This window comes from Tenrec ecaudatus, chromosome 9 (genome assembly GCF_050624435.1).
Source record: "Tenrec ecaudatus isolate mTenEca1 chromosome 9, mTenEca1.hap1, whole genome shotgun sequence".
Taxonomy (NCBI): domain Eukaryota; kingdom Metazoa; phylum Chordata; class Mammalia; order Afrosoricida; family Tenrecidae; genus Tenrec; species Tenrec ecaudatus.
In genome coordinates, this window is record NC_134538.1 from 16,014,938 (window position 1) to 16,035,495 (window position 20,558).

General features: G+C 50.6%; 1 protein-coding gene across 1 annotated transcript in view; it reads right to left on the reverse strand.

The window, feature by feature from the left end:
* Positions 1-676: 676 nt before the first annotated feature.
* Positions 677-20,558, reverse strand: part of IGF1R (insulin like growth factor 1 receptor) — a 308,352-nt gene continuing 288,470 nt past the window's right edge. The window contains exons 20-22 of the mRNA XM_075557892.1: positions 19,349-19,478; positions 16,697-16,831; positions 677-7,880 (exon numbers count right to left, since the gene is read on the reverse strand). Coding sequence (XP_075414007.1) covers positions 7,499-7,880; positions 16,697-16,831; positions 19,349-19,478 — 647 coding nt within the window. The 3' untranslated portion in view covers positions 677-7,498. The remainder of the gene's footprint in view (positions 7,881-16,696; positions 16,832-19,348; positions 19,479-20,558) is intronic.

Sequence of the window (20,558 nt, forward strand, 5' to 3'; positions counted from 1 at the left end):
CACGCCGTCCCTCGTCCCTACAGTGCAGTCCGTGCTTGCCTTGCTTCTTGGGTAACCTGCCCGTGCTGTCTGGGCACAACCCGGCCTTAACTGTGCCTGGGCTGAAGGGTCCACTGGGCAACCACCATCTCTGATGATCCACCAGGAGGTAAACGTTCGAACGAGTCCAGGGTGGTGTGCTGTCACACTGGGCCTCACCAAGCCACCTGGAGGAAGGCACGGTGCCTGGGAGGTATCACCAGGGACGTGTCTCTTGCCCTGCAGTCACCCAGATCAAACCTGCCCTGGCCTTTGCTAGTGGAGGTATAGGGAACACGTTTCTGAATCGGTCAAAAAGGTAGCATGGAGTTCAATATTTTATGTATTTTAGATGTTCTTCAGTAGTGTGCATGTTTGTGGTGTGTGTGCCTGCGTGCGTATGTGAGAGTGAGAGGGAACCGCTTTCCGGTCTTCACCAGCAATTTGCATACTGAGGAAACTCAGCTGTCGGGAGCCAGCAGAGCCTTCAAAGAGAACACATCCCAACATGTGTGAACACACGAAGCCTAGTTTCCCATCACAGAAGGGTACCAAGGGGACAGAGACAATATTAAAGACGACGGATACATACAGAATTCCTTTATTTTAACTTAAATCATGTAGTACTTTAACTACTAGAAAAAAGCAGAGTAAGAGAAACTAAAGTTGCCTTAGCTTCAGCCATTCAAAATAGACAAGGTTTTTTTTTAAATTTTTAATAATGTAAAGAATCCAGAGTAAATCGCAATAACAGGAATAGTTTCTTACAACGGAATATACAAAAACATTTTGAAAAAGTTTTTCATCTACGGATTTTTTTTATATAAACACAGAAATTTTTTTTAGGAATAATTCATACACAGAAAATCATTTCATGTAATAAATTGGCCATGTTTTTTTATAACCTTTTTAAAAAAGTTTTCTGCTTTTTTTAAAAACATTTTTAAGACAAGGAAACTCAGAAAATGTGTTATTTTGGAAACATCCATCCCATCGTGCCATCTGGTTTGACTTGTCCCAGAGGTAGACAAACCCTGGCCCTTCTCGGCTCGACCTCTCTGTTTCAAAAGCAGACAGGTGTTTCCACCAGGTGGCGATCCACCCACCTGGGGAGGCGTCTGTGCGATGCCAAACATCTGCATGAAAAGGTCAAAAGAAAACAATTTCGTTTCTGGACCTCGATTTTGCTTAGTGCATCCAGAAGTTTCCAGTGGTAGGAATTACATGGAGTTGTGTAGACATGGCCAATAGTCTGTTGGGAGGTTGTGGAAATGAGTCAATTTTAGAGGGGAAAAAAAATCCGTGTGTAGTTTATAGTAAAAAGTACTTATTTTATATTGGAAAATCATTGGTATTCTGACTTAAAAACAAACAAACAAACAAAAAATGTCTACTCTTGGTTATAATAAAGCATTTTATGATATGAAGCTCCTAAGCAAATGGCTGTGATCACTGTGAAACCATCTCGATCGCACTAACACAACCACCAAACCAAACACGGGGGTGGTGGGGGAGTGGGGAGCCGCACTGCGCACGCGCGCAGCAATGCCGCTACTGTGTCCGTGGTCCAGGAGGCTCTTTATAGTCTCTTAAAGTAGCCACCCTCCAAAGGGAAATGACCAGGAAAAGAGACTCCCGCTCCCAACCAGAAAGTTCTGAAAGATCAAGACACTGAAGATACAGAACTGCTTCTTAAATCATCCCTTTGTTATAAACTAGGACACAAAGCATGGGGTTGGGGAGGGATGGACCACGGCTTGGGTCAGGGAAACATCCTTTTTTTTGTTGGTTTTCGTTTATTTTGGCATATTGTAAAGCTAGCTATTAAACAAGTGTCTAAAAAAAAGGAGAAAATATATCATAAACACACATTTGCACACAGAAAAAAAGTGTCTTTAAATTATTTTCGGCAATTATAAACTACAAACGGTTTATAAAATTATTCTGTGTTCTTACAAAAATGCAATGAAACATTGAATTAGTTCTTGTAAACCAGATCTTCGTCAACTGACTACCCGTATCTACTGGACTTATGAGCCCTATTGAAAATGCTAATGTGTGACTGACTAATTTAAAATAATGTTTACCAAAAAGATGCAAAAAGACACATAAATGTAGGCAATACACACAAGTGATTATTATACTCTTATAAAAACCAAACCAAAACAAACCAAACCAAACTCTAAAGTCATACCCCAGAAATGAGAACTGAAAAGTACAATGTTCGTATTCTTAAACAGTTTGACTCAACGCCTCAGTAAGAGTTTCCAAAGGGGGCTGTTGGACTTACTTTTTGAAACCAAATGCTCACTGATGAGTGTTCAGCGGCACTGTGGTCTGACACCTTCAAAACAGCCCCCATACACCTCCCTCCGGGCCCTGCACGCCTCCCTCCGGGCCATTCTTTTCCTGGCGTACACATCCCTCTCGCAATGGCTTCTGACTACATCACCATTCCACCCTCGGGGACCACGTGTTAGCCTTTTCTCCAAACGACCAACTCGTCATCTAAGCCGGAGGCCACGGAAACACCCTGTTTTCTGTTCAAGCTGTCTCTTCAGCATCTCTCTCATCACATGTTCAAGGTCAACAACATGGACGCTCATTTGTACCTCCGATGACTTTCCAGAGTAAGACGATTCAACTTTCATTCCTGGGGCTTAAGAATCACTGGTCTAAATCTGCCAATGTTGCTTAGCTCAGGAAATGCAAAACAGCTAAAACAAAAGTAATAGTAAAAAAAAAAAAAAAGAACAAATCTCAAACCTTAAATGCAATGCTAGAATGGGCCAAGGCATGTCATGGCTTATTACTGTCAACTGGAGGGGGCCATTATTTTGGAAAGGCGTTGCCTTCAATATCATCTGGCCGCCTCGGGAGGCCCCCACAGTGACAGCTAAGGACATTGGACTGGGCATTCTGGCCCGCTCACTGGTCTGAGCCCAGTGTGACCTTGCCCCCACTGGAGCCCGCAGCGTGTAGGACCACCTACCGACAAAGACGGGCTGCTGACAGCGAGGCTTCAGAGGAACTAAGTGACCCAGAACTTGGCAGCAGACTTGGCTTAAAAACTTGCCATCTCAACTGAAACACGCCCCTTCACGCCAAGCGGCCTGCCATTTGGGAATTCCACTATAGCGACTTTGCTAAGTCAATTGTCCTCGCCTTGATGCTTCTCAGAGTCATCGCCAGCTGGAAGAGAGGCCAGTGCTATCTACGAACACGGCCTCCTGTCTTCCAACTGCAGGTCAGACATCAGCATCCTGCTCTCACGTACAGGAGACCCGGCTGGCCTCGGTCTCACCCAGTTGGAGTTCAAAGACTCCAGAAGGAACCAGCTTCTGCTGCCTCAGGGCAGAGCTGAAGGGGACGGTTTCCCTGCTCACAGCAATCCAATGACGGGCCTCAATTTGATCTGCCGGCAGGAGGAGGTTGCATGGGAAATGCCCCGACACAACGCAAGATCTAGGAAATGATTTGGAGCACACCAAAGAGGGGATGGATCCCGGAGAAGGTGGGATGATCAGCACGGAAGCGGCCAGAACTGTGACTGGTTGATGCCTGCGTGCAGCCGGGTGGGTGATTTGTCCGCTACGACTGCACCGTCACGCGGCTGCTTTCCTTTCTTTTGTTTCAGTGTTCCTGAAGCACTTGGTACGATAGGCACTGCACTCTTAGTGTTTTCTTCCGACTTAGAGAAAAACCACCTGCCTACAACAAAAACGAATGACATCGACACTCGGACAGTTTAAATAAAACCCTTGTAGCCAGCTGAGTGATCTGTAGAAATCCAGTTGTGGAACGGGTAAGTATGTGCAAAAAGAGTGGAGAGGCCACTACTCTACGGGGTCACCAACATCGTGGGAGAGACCCTGATGGCGATTTTCAATGCTCTTTAACTTCCCAGAGGACTCGGGGACTGAGGGTAGTGTTCTTGCAGGAGGGAAAACCCTCCTGAGCTTCACTGCGGGCCTGTGATTTGAAAGGTATCCAGGCTTGGGAGAAGCACCCACCATGCCTCTCAGACACAGTCCCAGGGCCTTTAAGAGCCGCTGCTCGCATCAGGGAAGCAGCTTCCGCGCCTGGGAACAGTGGCACAGCGCGTGGTGGGAGGCTCCCCACGGGGGCGCCGTCATCAGCCCTGTCCATCGAGAAGGCTCCTTAGGACTTTAGTCTCCTCTAGGCAAGGAGGAGGAGAGGGAAGCTGAGAAGAATCTGGAAAGGGGGCAGGGGCCTTTTCTCCTCAGCAGAGTCTCTACTGGATGGGCTGGTACGCCAGGAACCTCAGTGTTCTCTACGGTAAGGGTGGTAGGGTCAGGCTCTCACATCACAACCAGGCTGCACCTTTGAGTTGAACAAATATAGCAGCACGTCCGGGCCTGGCCCAGGACTGCATGAAGGGCATCTGAGGAGTGGGGAGTGGACGGGACGGGACTCCAACCACTGCCCACTTGCACACGGGATCGAACATACCAGACTGCCAGCCCTGACTGGCGTCCCTCTGGACCGACAAACCCCACACCACAACTGCTCTTTCCAAGAGCACGTTTTAGAGAAGCGGCCTGGGGCAGCCTGCTGGTCTCCCTGCGCTGCACTCTGGAGGTCTTGTGGGTCATCCTGCAGAGTGCCCTGGGCTCCCCGGGCTTCTGAGTGGGGAAGGAAAACCCAAACACTTCAAACCAGGACGTCTCAGGAGGAGGCAAGCCGTTTGGTTACGCATGGGGAAGAGCCGGAGTGGTGCTCTGGCCCCAGCACACCGCCGGGTTTCTCCCCTCGGCGCCCGGTGTGGGGCCTGTGGTGTGGATGAGCTTGCCAGTATCGATGGCATATTGTCAGCTGATGAGAAATGTGAGATGTATTTTTTTTACTATATATGCATTAAAAAAATAAGAGTGAGGTAGATAAATGTTTGGGGGGGGGGGGGAATACAAAACTGTCCCATCAGAAACACACATGCAACAATCCTTTTTTCAGCAATTAAACTTGTAATGGGGCTTCTCCACAGCGACCAAAACTCGATCACAGACTAAAAGAACTACACATAACACCTTCCGAATGAACTTGCTTCTGTCTCCCTTTGAGAGGAAAATCGATGGGACAATGGCCAGAGAAAATAATAGGACTGAAACTACCGACAAGCAGAAAACCTCAGCCAGTCTCTTTTGTTGACTCTCTAGTCACACCTGGCAATCCTATTTTAGCTTTGTTCTCACTCCTCATTAAATATTTCCATCCCAGGAGCAACTCTCGTGCCGCCCTCCCTCCCTCTGGCGAGAAGTGCTCCCCCGTCCAAATCACCCTGACTCTGGGAGTGTGGCGGCCGGCCCAAAGAGAGTAGACAGGCCTTGGCAGTGAGCACAAGCTCCCTGGCCTCTGGGGTGCCAACAATACTGACGCGCCTGCCCTGGGTCCACTGGGAGCACAGGCTCGGCCTCCTGGCCAGAGCCCAGGAAGGCCCGTGGGAGCTTCCACCTCTGAAGACAGGTTGGTTGGTATGGGAAGGGTAGGGCCGAAAGCCACACAGAGGGGCCTGCTGGAGCCCCATCAGCTACACCCTTGGACTCAGCAGCTGTCTCTCATGGGATGGAAGGGTTAAATATCCACTTTAAAAAATAGTAGCCTAAACGCCTACTGTCTGCAGTTAAAACTGCTGTTGTACCCAAGAATTAAAAAAATATATATATGTGTGTGTCACAACCAAAACCAAGGCTGGAGGAGGAGTGGAGGTGTGTGTGTGTGGCCGGGGGGTCGAGGGGGGGGGGGGAGAAGACTTCAACAGCAGGGGCTAGAAACACTGAACAAGGGTGTGCAAACACTGAACCTTTCTTTCTGACCTGAGTTTGTGTCCTATCTTGTATGGTAACAGACTAGAATGCTGCGTGAGAGCCGGCTAAGGAAAGAGGGGGCCATGGCCCCCCAGGAGGGATGGGTTCCGGTCTTCCTCCAAGCCTGTTTCCTTACTAACCTGTGCCCACAGAGCCTATACATTAGAAAACAACGAATGGGGTGGGGAGGGGCAGGGCGGGTGTGTGCATGACAGGCATCAACAGTTCACGGCAAATGATGCTATGTGACTATCAACTGCTGGGGAAAGAGGGAAGGAGTCACAAGCTCCAGCACACAGCACAGACGTTTCTTGGAGTGAGCAGAAAGGGCAGAGGGCAGACCTGAAAGTTATGACAGATTAATTCCACAAAGATAGAGAACGAAAAAAATAGCAGCTTTTTTTCTCCTGTACAGACGTATAGATGAAGGTCTGAACCGTAAAAAAGTTATAAAAGTGACATGAAAGACGATGCGTATGCAAATGTTTCATGGTCTAACATAGAACTGTAAGAACCATGAAGAAGTCCTAGTAACAGAGAAAATATCAACAAAGCTTAGAATGCTTGAATCCATTCACTGCACTGCGTCATGTGGTGGTGGGGGGGGGGGGGGCGGGGCGTTTGAATCTTTCCTTGTACACCTGCCATCACTGGGCTGAGCCCCTGGAAACCCTAGCCCATCCGGGTCCGTGGGCTCAGGAGAGGACGGGACTGGAGACTGCCAAGAGGACGACCTTTGTTCAAAGCCTGTGTCTCAGGCTCTTGACGGGGCTCATGTTCTCCATTATTCCTGGGGGTGAGGGGGAGCTGGGCGGTGGGAGGTGGGGCAGAGCAGCCAGCACGGCTCCTCCCCTTGTTCCAGGTGCCCCCACACTGAGCTAGCTAAGCACAATTCGCTCCCGGTGCACGTGAGGCTACGGGCCCACCAGGGAGCGGTCAGGTGGAGAGATCCCCAGTATTCCTCTAAGGAGAGTCACAAAGGCCCTCTGTATGTCTCAGGAAATCATAAAAAAAAAGTGTGGAAGGACGTCGTGGAGTTTGGCAAAATTTGGCAGCGTTAAGAAACAAACTCAGATGAGTGATGGCCTTTTAAAAATTGTGAATTTCACTCAAAAGGTTAAAGATGCAAAGGTTAAAAAATTCAGTCCCAGCGAGCGTTGATAAAGACCTAGAGTGTCAGGCAGGTGTGGGCAGGGTCCTTGGGAACCACCTGTGTAGGCTGTTTCTCAATCTGGTCAGAAGGGGTGGCAAGGCTAGACTGTGGCAAACATGCTTCTGTTCGGAAGCAGAGAAACGCAGCAGAGAGAGAGAGAGAAATAGAGAGAGAGAGACACAGAGAGAGAGAAAGGAACCAGGGAAAGCATAAGAAGATAGGTTCTCGAGTGCTCTGTGGCTACTATGTGTGGTCTCGTGAAGGTTCTTAAAGGCCCATGTCAGTTGGAGGTTTGGTTAGGGAAACGAAAAGCTACTTGCATATTGAAAAAAAGGGACATCCAAGGGTGTTTTCTGAAGAGAAGCCGTCTCCCATGGGCAGCAATGGCAGCTCTGAAGATCCACTGAGGTACAGGAAGCTTTTGAGTATGTTCCCCCCCCCACCCCCTCCCCACTGCTGAGGTGCACACACATTACGTCTGCACGGGGTCGAGCTCTTGGGATCAGCAGGTGGATGACTGGGGCAGAGGCAAGGCCCTCTCGTTCTTGCGACCCCCGTTCATGTGCGCGTACGGCTGTCGCTCGTCGAAGCTGGCGCGGAGCAGCAGCACACCAGGGCCTGGGCCGTTCTCAGCCTTGTGTCCTGAGTGTCGCTCGGGCATCGGCAGGGAGGACGAGGAGGCAGAGGGGTCCAGAGGGACGCTTTCCATATTCTCCGGCTCCAGGTCTAGCTCTTCCGGCTCAGGAGGCTTATTCTCCTCACTGTAGAAGAAGGAGACCTCCCGGAAGCCAGGCTCCATCTCATCCTTGATGCTGCTGATGATCTCCAGGAAGGAAGGCCGCATTTTGGGGTTGTACTGCCAGCACATGCGCATCAGCTCGAACCTAAACGCAGACAGACAGACAGACAGAGGTGAGCCAGACTGGAAGGGTCTAGGCACTTAGAGGGTCTCCCCCTGGACCTGTGTGCGATGGAGTCATGAAGGGCCAGGAGCCCCCTCGGGACGTGTCTGGCTTTCTGTCCTGGAGAAGTAGATATTCCTCAGCGTCTACGGTTCACATGCCAGCCCACGCAGCCTTGCACCTCAGCAAGGCCCTGCAACCTATCTCAGCTAACGCAAATTCTCTTGAAGGCGGCAAATCTGGACACCCGCAGTGGCTCTCGTGCCACGCGTTCTTTGACGTGATGGTGCTAACATGGACGAAAGGTTTAACAAAAAGCTTTTTTAAAAAAAGAAGCGGGGGAAGGGAGACTCCGGATAGGGCAAGATAGGACAAAATAACAATCTGTGGATTATCAAGGGCTCATGAGGGAGGGGGGAGCAGGGAGGGAGGGGGGAAAAAAGAGGACCTGATGCAGAGGGCTTAAGTGGAGAGCAAATGCTTTGAGAATGATTAGGGCAAAGAATGTACGGATGTGCTTTATACAATTGATGTATGTATATGTGTGGATTGAGATAAGAGTTGTATGAGCCCCCAATAAAATGTAAAAAAAGAAAAGGAAAAAAAAAGAGAAAATTATTAGGGCAAAGAATGTACAGATAGGCATTATATAATTGATGTATGTATATGCATGGATTGTGATAAGAGTTGTATGAGCCCCTAATAAAATGTTTACCAAAAAAAAGCGCCAACAAAGTAACCAGCTTTCGGGTTGAAGCAGCTCTTGCCTCCAGGGGTTCAAACATGACTTCAAGAACTCAGATGCACAGGTGGGTGATCCCCCTCCCATTGTGTTGGGGGTTCTACAGCTACTATAACAATCCATAATTCAATTAGATCAAGCATGATCGTACAATTGTTGCCACCATCTTTCTTCTTGTACTCTTTGGTATCAGCTCCCCTTTATTCCCACCCTCCCCTGCAAGAACCCTGTTGTTATACTAAACATTATTCCCCCTTTTTGTTCCCCCATAGTTGGCACCAGCCAATATTGCCATTCACCTGCCATTGTGTTGTTTGTTCCTCTTGAGTAGGGTTATATAGTCATCACTGCTATCAGTCCTCCTCCCGCCCCCCCGCGCCCCCCCTCCCCCGCAGCTTTTTGTACCCTCAGGGAATCAATACTCCCATTAAGATTCCTGAAGGGTTTATCTGTCTTAGATTTCATGCATTGAGCGATCTTAATTATACACATCGACATACGCAGGCAAAGCTAAGACCATGATAGAAGGGGAAGGAAACATTAAAGAACTAGAGGATTGCATGTGTTTCAACAGTGCTATACTGCACCCCGGTATCATCCCTTTCTTGTGGACCTTCTGTGAAGGACTAGCCAATTATTTTACAGTTGGGTTTTTGGGTCTCCACTTTGTGCTCCTTTACATAATTTCGGTTGCTTGTTTTTGAACTTCTGATACTTATTCCTCTCTATACCTCGTGATCACACAGGCTAGTGTGGTCCTTCCATGTGGGTTTGGTTGCTTTCCTTTAGATGGCCGCGTGTTTAACTTCAAGCCGTTAAGGTCCCGGACACTGCGTCCTTTAATAGACAGGTACCATCACCTTTCTTCACCACACTTGCTTGTGCACCATTTTGGTCTTCAGTGAGGGCGAGCCCCCTCTTGGTCGTCCACCTCTACTACGTACACGCTTGCCTCGGTGGCAGAGATGCCACCAGCACAGAACCTGATGTCACAGGGATTGTAAGGCGGCGGAGCTACAGAACACAAGGGGCTTGTCCTCCACGTTGGTGGTCTCATCATAGCACCGGGGGCTGAGGTTGCTTGCTACAAGGCCCCCACAGGCAGAGTCTGGGACACTAACTGAGGCTACATGAGCAGAGTTAGTGATCCACTGCAGATCTGAAGCCAGAGAGGGCGCACCTGTGGAGAAGTCCCCGCTGCCAGTAAGGGACAGGCAGAGCAGGTGTGCAGCCCTGTTGCACCCCAGTAGTGCTATGGCTGCAGACCTGTGTGCAGCCCTCACTGAGTCGGTCACGTGGGCAAAAGGACTCAGTCACTGAGTCGTCAGCAGAGGGACTGAGCCCTCACGCGAGCAGGAAGCCACCTGGGGAAGGAGAAGGGGGTGTGATGAGCCGGCGTGCCCAGGAAATGCCAGAGTCCTGATGAGAGTTCAGAATGGTGGCAGGAAGAGGGGCTACTTCCTACCAACCCAGTGTGCAGAGACCCAGCTACGAAGGTCGTCAGAGCAACCTTCTGCTTCGAAGCAGGGCACCCTTGAAGGCAGGCATCTGGAGCAGCAGTCCCCTGGCATGAGCACACAGGCCTTCCTTCCACCTGGGTTCTCTCCAAACATTTTAGTGGGTTTAAAAGAGTCGGCCCAGAGAGCAGCCAAGTGGAATGCCCTATCTCCAGGAAGTTCCAAGCTGAGCAAAGGTGGATCTAGCCTCTGTCCTAGTTGGCCAACAGCTTAAGGTGGCACCAGAGGAGATTCCTACAGGTGAAAGGCAGGCAGGCTGGTCTGGAGAGAGGAAGGACATGCAGACCGGCCAGATAACCTTAAGTGACATGGACGAAAAGAGGCCAGTCAAGTCAGGGGGAGGAGCACTTCACCTTGAGGAAGAGTGGGGTAGGAAAGAGGGAGATCCATCCACATTCACTGTCTGGAGCAGGGATCAGCAAATTTCAGCTTGGGCCAAACCTAACCAACTGCCTGTGCCTGTGAATCAGGGCTTCTTAGAACAGCCACGCCCACTTATTCAGGGCTAGTCTGTCACTGGGTTGAGTAGCTGCTGCATAAACTCTCTGGGCTGTAAGCTTACCATGTTGACTGTCTGGCCCAGTAGAGCACAAGTGTGAGACTCCTGCTGCTCTACAGGCAAAGGAAGCCCTCACAGCCCAGGGAGTTAGGTGTCTCCTAGGCTGCTCACGCAAGGTCAGCAATCTGGCTACACCAGCTGTCCCGCAGGAGAAAGTCTGCTTAGTGTATGTAAAGATGCGCAGCCTCCGAGCCCGAAAGCGTAGGCTCCTCTGTCCTGTGGGGTCGTCATCAGTCAGAATTGAGGCAACAGCAATGGAATCGTCTCTAGGGGACAAACAGACCAAAACACGACACCTGACTTATCCCCCCTCCACCAACTAATTGACTAATTGTCCTATCACGCCGACAACAGGAAGCACTCACAACTGTTTGATGTGAGTCGCAGCAGACACAGAAGTTTTATGTGTATGCACTACTTTAGTCTCCCAAGTCTGCAGTAGGTACTAGTACTCCCCCTTTAGGTGACAAAACAGAAGCAGGGAAAGATCAAACACTTGGTCCAAGGTTACAAATCAGGGCTCATGAGGGATAGGGGAGCAGGGAGGGAGGGGAAAAATGAGGAGCTGATGCCAGGGGCTTGGGTGGAGAGCAAATGTTTTGAGAATGATGAGGGCAATGAATGTACAAATGTGCTTTACACAACTGATGTATGTATGGATTGTGATAAGAGTTGTATGAGCCCCTAATAAAACGATTAAAAAAACAACAACAAGAAAAACCTCCTCCCTGGGGGATGGACAATAGAAAGGTGGATGAAGAGAGACATCAGACAGTGCAAGATATGACAAAATAATAATTTGTAAATTATCAAGGGTTCATGATGGAGGGGAAAAATAAGGAGCTGATGCCAGGCGCTTGGGTGGAGAGCCAATGTTTTGAGAATGATAAGGGCAATGAATATACAAATGTGCTTTACACAATTGATGTATGTATGTATGTATAGATTGCATACTGATGTATTATATATTGATATATATTGATTGTATATTGATGTATGTATAGATTATAGATTGATGTATGTATGTATAGATCTATTTATAGATTATGATTAGAATTGTATGAGCCTCTAATAAAATGACTAAAAAAAGTTACAAATCAGTGAGAGTGGAGCTGGGATGGAGCGGAAGTGCATAACTGTGCTTTCCACGGCCACACACAGATGGACACCTTCCTCGGAAAAAACAAGTTTTCCCTCAACCCTGTAAGTGACCAGCGTCCCACCAGAAGACTCTCCATCTCCCAACTGTGTACAACAGCCTGGGTGCTGTGGGGGTTCAAATCCAGAGACTGGCAGCTAATTTGTTTTCTCCCTCTATTCAGGCTGCAAAATGCCTACCCGCCTGCACCCACTCTCTCATCGCTTCTTCAAAGAAAGCATTCGGGAAACTGACGTAAGGGGCCGTACGTACATAACTTCCTTTCTATTGCTCTGCGGTCATTTCCTCCCGGGCTGGCCCACGAATCCCTGACTAGAACCACGGCCAGCCCAAGGGCATGCACTGTGCCAGTGTCCACGTGGCGCCGAGGGGCTGGGTAAAGGAGGTGGGCAGCACCTGTACCAACAAGCCACAGGGTGCCCCTCTGAGACCCGTGCAGGTTCACAGCTTGGCCGGGCTGCCCATAAAAGGCCGCTGCTTTTGTTGTTTCTGACTCCGCAGGAATCCAGCCTCTGCTTACATGATCTCAACACAAACATTTTCCAACAGACTCTTGACGGCTTTATGAGTGATCAGACGGTTTTCAAAAGCTTGTTACAAATCATTAGCTCTGGCAAGGGCATTCCCCCTCCCCTCCTTGTACTACAGACGGGCTTCTCCCACCTGCAGGGGAGGTGGGCACGATGCCCTTCATCAGAGGAGGGTACAAGACACCACCCAGAGTGCTGTCCCAGGTGTGCAGCCTCTTAGCGTGAGGCGGCCCTGCCCTCAGGAAGCTGTGTGACAGTCGGGGCGGAGAGAGGAAGGAGGGCCTGCGTCTCCCCACTGTGTGCACACACTCCTCACTGGGCTCCCTCTGCTCTGGGCTGGGCATCAGGCAGCCAGATGCACACGGGGACCTTGGGACCCAAACAGCCCGCCACCCACCGTTAGCACAATCTCAGTCCAGTAAGGACACCACAGAGCCCCAATTCCAGAAAGGAGAGGGGCTTGCTAGGTGTGCTTAGGTCACTGACCCCCAGAGCCCAAGTCACTGTCTCTGGATATAGCTATTTGCCTTGCTAATGTCAGAAAAGGGGCTGCTGACTCGAAAAACAACAACAAAAAACAAACTCATTCCAGGGCCACAGGGCAGAAAGTGGACACGGTTGTCTGATTAGACCCAACTCAAGCCCTTGATTCTTGCAAAAACATCCTTGGATTCCCACAACGTGGGGACTTTAATCAGCAACAGGAACAAACGTTTTGGAAACTGCATAAACAATCAGATTCTACTGAGACTGTTGCAGATTCATCTATGGGTTGATGATTCTTTGAACTCAAACATATCCATTGTTTCCTGAATCCTTCGGGCGGGCGGAAGACTTTGCAGGCTGGGGCGCTGATGGTTTGGGAGCAGAAGAAAGAGTGGTTGCTTCCCTGAGTAGTTCAGGCTCGGCGCTAGCCCTTCTCCTGCATGTGGCCACAAAGCCGGCTCCATGCGTCGCCAGGCTGTGGGAAGGCTAGGGGCGTCTTCCTCACCTTTGTCACTGCAGCCACCCCCACACCCAGATGTGCGCAGCCAATACCACGGCGGCAGAGTACTGAGATGTGAGTGGGAGAGGGAGTCAAGGGTGGCCTTCCTGTGGACTTATGCGAACCCACCAGCATGCCATGGCCTGCCTGCACCTGGTGCTGCCATACTGCCGACTCGATTCAAACCAAGCCATAGCCCGGAGACCTCGGCGCTGCACTAGAGGCCGGAGCTAAGCCTGAGCAGCCTGAGATTCGGGATGGCTGGGGCCTAGCTGCTCCCCAGGCAACTGTCTCCCCGGAGGTTATTTCTAGGTGCTGATTGAAGCCTCCAGCAGCCCCTGGACCTCCCATGCTCCCGAGATGCCTGTTTAGGCCTCTGGAGCTGCACCGCTGAAGTAGTCGCTCTCTCTCTCCCGTGGGTACTGTCCACAGGCTTCTCCGGCACCTCCCACGGGGCTGTCACGTTTCTGCTGTTCTGCATCTCAAACCCTAAGAGCCCCTCTCCCAGAGCACTGCTTCCCTACCGGACACATCAGTACGTTCAGGACATGCACTATGAAACTGCTGACCACCTTTCTTTTCACCCTTTTCTTAACCCCAAACCAAACCCACTCACAGAGACCGTACAGGGCAGGGCAGAATCACCCCACAGGGTGTAACCCCGTTAGGAACGCACAGAACCACAACTTCCTCCCAGAGAGCTACGAATGGGTTCCAGCACTAACCGAGCGCCTAACCGGTGTGCCTCCAGTCCTCAGGGCTTCCTGCCTCCTCTCTTTGGGCTTGTGTATAGTGCACAGCCCTCGGCAGTCCCGCCTCTTGCTCTCACGCCCCCTGCGCAAACCCTGCTGCCACGGGGCAGGACGGACCCTGATGACCCAAGGGAGAGGGAGGAGGTACTGGAGTGAGACTGTGAGGCTCGTCAAGAGATGCCTCTTATCTCTGTCCTTGGGCCACTACCTCTGGGGCAGGGAAGGCCAGGGAAGGACCTGGGGACCACGCCAGACTGTGAACTATGGCTTTCACACTTGTAAATGTCGTGTGTGTGTTTAAATCATAATCCAAGTATTTCATGACCTATGAAAACGGGCTGAAATTTGAGTCTGGGTATCCCAAAGTGAAGTATCACTGAAACAGTCATGCTTGTTACGTAATGCCCACCCATGGCTGTTTTCTCGCTGCAAGACCCAAATTAAGTCGCTGTTGGCGGAGACTATATAGTCTGCAGAGCTAAACATATTTACTCCCTGGTCCTTTCGAGGGGAGAAAAGTGGGGTTTTCCACTCCCAGAAAGAACGACAGTCTTGGAAACCGTGGGCACTCTTGGGCAGTTCTACTGTCCACTCGGGTGGCTGTGGGTTGGCACTGACTCGATGGCACTGAGCTGGGTTTTGGTCCTTTAGGGAGAGTCGGCGGAGCCCTACTCCAGGGAACATTGGCTGCATGTCACGAAGACACTCAGTAGGCGTCACACAGGGACTGGGCCCTCTGTGGGCCACTCTGGACGTGGCCCTACCAGCTCCAGAGACACCTTCGGCTGACTGAAAACTCAAGGAGGACTGGGAGGCAGAACTTCTGCTTTCTGACCTTCAGAAATTCTGTTAAGTAAATGGCGATTGCTTTTGAAGCTATTACACTGCTGATACGGATGATGACAAAGAGAGAGGACGGGTGGAAGGGCATGAGGGAGGCGGGGAAGGGAGGCGCGTCTCCACAGCTCCGAGTGCCTCTCAGCATCACAACCAAAGTCAGGAGATGAGGCTCTCCACCTTTACTTCCACAGACAGCAGGGACTCAGTAAGTGCTGTAAACCATGCTTAGTAGATGGAGCAAGGGATCCTGCGCTGGAGCCTGCGGGCACGGAATTCCCAGCTGGCTGGGAAGACCTCCGCCTTTACATCACACGCCCCTTCTTAGCCTTAGCCTTGACTGGGGGTGGGGGGGCCTTGTGAATATGAGGGGCTTTTGGATGTTTTCATCAAAAGGGAGATTATCCTGGGTGGGCCTAGCTTAATAATCAGATGAAAAAGATCTTGACGGTCGCACAGTCTGGCCTTGGAGTGAGCCGTGATGTTGCGAGGGGGCCTCCAGAGGACGCCTCGGTGGTGGAGCGTGCGTGTCAAGACCGGGAAGCAGTCTCTAGGCACCAAGAACGAGGCAGCAAGAGAACAAGAACCCCGGTGGAACGCTATGCTGCCCATGACCTGAATGAGCTTGCAGGAGGGAAGAGGGCCCTGGGTCTCAGAGGCAACTGCAACCTCAGCTGACACCTGGACTTCAGCCTTGTGAGCCCCTGAGCAGAGCACTCAGCACACCTGGGTTAGGAAAATGGGCAAACTGGCGAAGCAAAGCTTTCAGGGTGGCTGGGTCATTTAGTCCCTGCTTGCCATGCGCACGGATTCATAGGGGCGGACAGACAAGATAGGGTATCGTCCACACAGAACAATTCCTCTGTGGCAAAAACTTAAGAGACTGGCGGGATCCAGAAAATCTCTGAAGCCGGCCTAGTGCACGTCTCAAAAACAAGCCCGCCGCTTCCAACCACACTGGCCCTGCACACGCGGACACCCACCGAAGCACCCCACACCTTCTTTGACATGGAAGACCATGAGGTCCATGCACCGCTGGGAGCTCCGACTGCCCCAAAACAAGTGTCCCCAGAGAGCAGAGCCAGTTCTCTACCGACAGTCTGAGGATGCTGCACCCACGTGGTCCCGAGGCCTCGTGCAGCCTCACGTGGAGAGACCAATTTCCAGCACTGGAAGCTGTGTGTGCCCAGGATGGGTCTGCAGGTTGAACATGCTCTGAGGCCACCCCAGCCACCCTTGGGAGCTCCCGGGAACGTGCCGCTGTGGCTTCTGTAAACCTTCACAGGAAGGAAGCTTTCGGGCCCCTTTAAGGGTGATGTGTTGGCACTGTCTATGGGAAGGGGTCTCAAACTTATCCTGCTCAGTCCATGAAGAACGCCTGGCCATAAAGCCTTGTGTCCCTCAACAGTGGCAGTCCTTGGGGTCTGCCGAAGGCTGGCAGTGGGGGTGGCTCTTCATCGCTTAGCAGTAAAGTCTGGCCTAAAAAACCCAGTGTCAACTGCAAATCTAACTAAAAGGCTGAGTGCGAGCGGTTGATGGTGGTAACTGTTTCCTTACATCAAGCTAAACCGCCTTCTAAACAAACCACTTCCCCACCACCCCAAACCTCCTTGGAAGTGCATTTGCTCTCAGTCTGACTAATCTCCCTTGATGCATAAACACCATCGTTTGAGCCGGAGGATCGGAAGGAGAGCTGAGGGGCCCAGGAGATACGTACAGCATGTCCGGGCAGTTGTCCGGCTTGTCCAGAAGGCCGCCCTCCATGACAAAGCGAAGAACTTGCTCATTGGACAGACCCTGGTAGGGCTGCTCAGCCAGAGTAGCGATCTCCCAGAGGACCACCCCGAAGGACCTGCACAGAGAAAAGAGAGTGAGTCGTGTGGAAAGGGCTGGACGGGCCTCCGCATACCCCTTCCAGCCTTGTCAACATTGGAATGAGACCCAGCCCTGCCTCTGTGACAGACCCCAGCCCAGCCCACGCTCCAGACGCTGGGATGGATGTGCAGGAGTGGCCCTCACTTGCTACTGGAGAGGTTCCCTGTCAATTTGGTTCTCGTACACCTGGGGAAGGGAAGTCTGGGACATCACACAGCAGTCCTTGCTCGGTGGCTTGGGCCACGGGCACACTGAGTGCAGAGCACAGCCAGCCATTTAACCAGCAGGGCAACACTCCCCAAAGGTGCTGCATCCCAAGAATAATATAGCTCGTCTGGGGACACGCTCTCCAGAACGTTCTGACAACCAGATGGTCTCTGTGTTGGCTGCCTATGAGAAACTTCTGGGGATGTTTTCAAACAGAATCATGCCAGGGTCCCAGCAGAAGATCTGCTTTCATGGGTCTTGGGTGGATGCTGTGCCTTGCATGGGAAGAAGTTTCTCAGGGACCCTACGAGCTAGCCGGGCAAGGGCAAAGGCTGACCCCTGCACCCGCTGAACTGAGGCAGCACTTCTCACAGACACAGATCAAAGAGTCCCCGAGCCTAGAGTTTGGCCTAAAGGAGAAAAGGGGCAGCCGAGGAAGAAAACCATCCCACAAGACAGTGGGCGGTTCGGCCACACACGCCGTTTTTTGCCTACCCAGGTTTTAAAGATCAAACATCTGGAACCCAAACTGAAATAGATTAACGTGTGGACCCAGAAACCTCTGCCAGGAACGTTAAATAATGCAGTCCCGAGACTTCCAATTCTAAGGCTGTCTGGCCTCTTCAAAAAAGTAAATTAAAAATCTTTAATTTTGTTCTAGATTTTAGGTACTGGGAGACATAGCTTTGTTCTATTCAACATAATGAATTCCATTCCTTCAAGAGGGCCAGCTTCACTTTGCCCGAGAAAAACGCCCACACATTCCAGGTCCTCGCACCTTCCCCACCGAGGTTCCTCAATGGTTGACACCAAGGAAAGCACTATCAGTGTCCAGCCAGGGATGAACACCAAAAGCCTTCGCCCCGTGGTGCCCTTTTCCAGGACCGCGTGCATGGTAGTTGAGGGGCAGTCAAAAAGAGGGAGACCTTTGACAAGGTGGATTGCGAGCGTGAGTTCAATCAAGGGCTCAGACCTACCCGCAATGGTGAGAATGAGGGCAGGACCAATCAGTGTTTCGTTCTGCGGAACACAGGGTCTCTAGTAAGTTGCCCCTGACTTGGTGGAGCCTCAACAACAGCCTCTCACTGCACCTACTTTCCTCTAATTGGTTCATTATCGCGGTAGAATCTTTGAACACCCTGTATGTCCCTTTGTTGCCGCAGTTTCTAACCAGAATTAGGGGACAATTCGTCGGTAAGGTATTAACAACAAGCCTGGCTCTTGAGAGATTTCTATTTCCTTGTGCTATAAGGCGACCTCTGAGCCTTTGGAGAAAGGGCCCAGGGCAAGCCGATGTATGCATATGCCCAAATCAGTGCCCCCCCTCCTTAAAAACGGTGCCTCACTCTTTGATTCAACAGTGAAAATACAAGTATCTTAGATAGACTGACTGTAAAGCAAATCGTCTACTAGAGGTCAAGAAGCAACTATGCCTCGCTGGGTCACATGCACGTGCTATTTTCAGTTTGCACCTGTCTTAAAAGTAAGATCCAAGGCCCTTGAACTGTGGAAAGGTCACGATGTTAAAACATGATGTTAGTCACTACTTCATAGCCCTTCGATGTGGTCATCCAGACAGCTGGAGTCAACAAGTCTCATCTCTGGAACACATCGCCTGTGAGATCTCTCCGGAGGGAACGCCAGGAAATTAAGACGATAGATGTGCCAGGGGCTCTCTGCCTGCCAAGAACACGAATACCTCTCCACCGCGTTGCTGAGGAACTTCAGTAAATAATACGATTTAGAATCCTCTGCCTCCTCAGCCGATGAGCTTCTACCACAAGACACTTTTCATTATAGCTTGCTTCCCCTTCTGTCCTTGGGCCAACAATGTGGGTGCCCACTGACAGAGGGCATTCAACAGGTGCACAGTCAAGACTCCCACGTTTGGGGTCTAAATAAAGGACTGTCTATAATTTGAAGCCTGAAATACAGGAGGTGGCTATACACAGCCACCGCATGTCTGTTCAGAGCCAGGAGGCAAAGGGAGAGCAGGCAAGCGTAGAGGAGTGCCGGGTTCGAGACTGGCCCGCCCTGGCTTAGTGCGCACGAGAAAGAGAGCCGATAAGGAGCAAAAGAAATACTGATTCCTCAAATTCTTCAGAGGCCCCCAAATGTCCTCTGTCCTTAGCCCACCGGTAATGAGAATAACTTCAAGCTGGCTCATGCATCATTTAGAAAAAGCTGGAAATTAGTGGAAACAGAGAAACACAAAGACGGAGACACAAGTGTTTGAGAAGGCTGGAGGGTAAGGGGCCACATGGCAGGAAAAAAAATGGGTCATTACCAAACATCAGAATGAGTGGTGAAGACTCCATCCTTGAGCGACTCGGGAGACATCCAGCGAACCGGCAGCAGCCCCTTCCCTCCTTTGCGGTAATAGTCAGTCTCATAGATATCTCTTGTCATACCAAAATCTGTAAGACAGACAGAGGGACGAGAGTTACACTGCTCAGCCCTTCTGGGGAGAAGCAGAGCTGCACTATCAGGAGAAAGATCAGTCCCATCAAGACTTACAACCATTGGACATCGCCTCACAGAAGGGTCACAAGGAGGAGACGAGCCAGTCAGGGTGTCAGAATAGCACGGATGAAACATACAACTTTCCTCTAGTTCTTTAATGCTTCCTCCCCCACTAACATGATCCCAATTCTACCTTACAAATCCAGCTAGACTAGAGCATGTACACGGGTACAGATAAGGGCTGGAAACAGGGGGAATCCAGGACAGATAAACCCCGCAGGAGCAATAATGAGAGGAGCAAGGGGAGGTAGGGGGAAAAAGGGGGAACCGATCACAATGACCTACATATAACCTCCTCCCAGGGGGACGGACAATAGAAAAGTGGGTGAAGGGAAACATTGGTCAGTGTAAGACATAAAAAAATTAGCAATTTATAAATTACCAAGAGTTTATGAGGGAGGGAGGGTGAGGGAAGAAGGGGAAAAAATGAAGAGCTGATACCAAGGGCTCAAGTAGGAAGCAAATGTTTTGAGAATGATGATGGCAACAAATGTACAAATGTGCTTGACACAATGGATGGATGGATGGATTGTGATAAGAGCTGTATGAGCCCCCAATAAAATGATTAAATCATAATTTTAAAAAAGAGTTATAGCCTCAGAAATCCACAGGGGTTGTTCCACTGCCAGAGGGTCCCTATGAGCTGGAATGGCTCTGCTGGCAATGAGCTTGGTTTGGGTCTGTTGGGGCGGGGGTGGCACACTGGGCTGCTAACTGCAAGGTCAGCTGTTTGAAACCACCTGCTTCTTTGTGGTGAAGGCTGGGGCTTTCTTCTCTCAAAAGGGTTTACAGCCTTAGAAGTCTAGAGTAGCAGTTCTAGTCTGCCTTACAGGTTTGCTTTCAGTCGGAACTGACACAATGGCAGTGAGTTAGTTGCTGATGTGGAAGATGAACAGCCTTATGAAAAGCGTACATCCTCACGAGATCTCCGGGGTTTTTTGGTTTGTTTGAAACTTGTAATCATTTTATTGGGA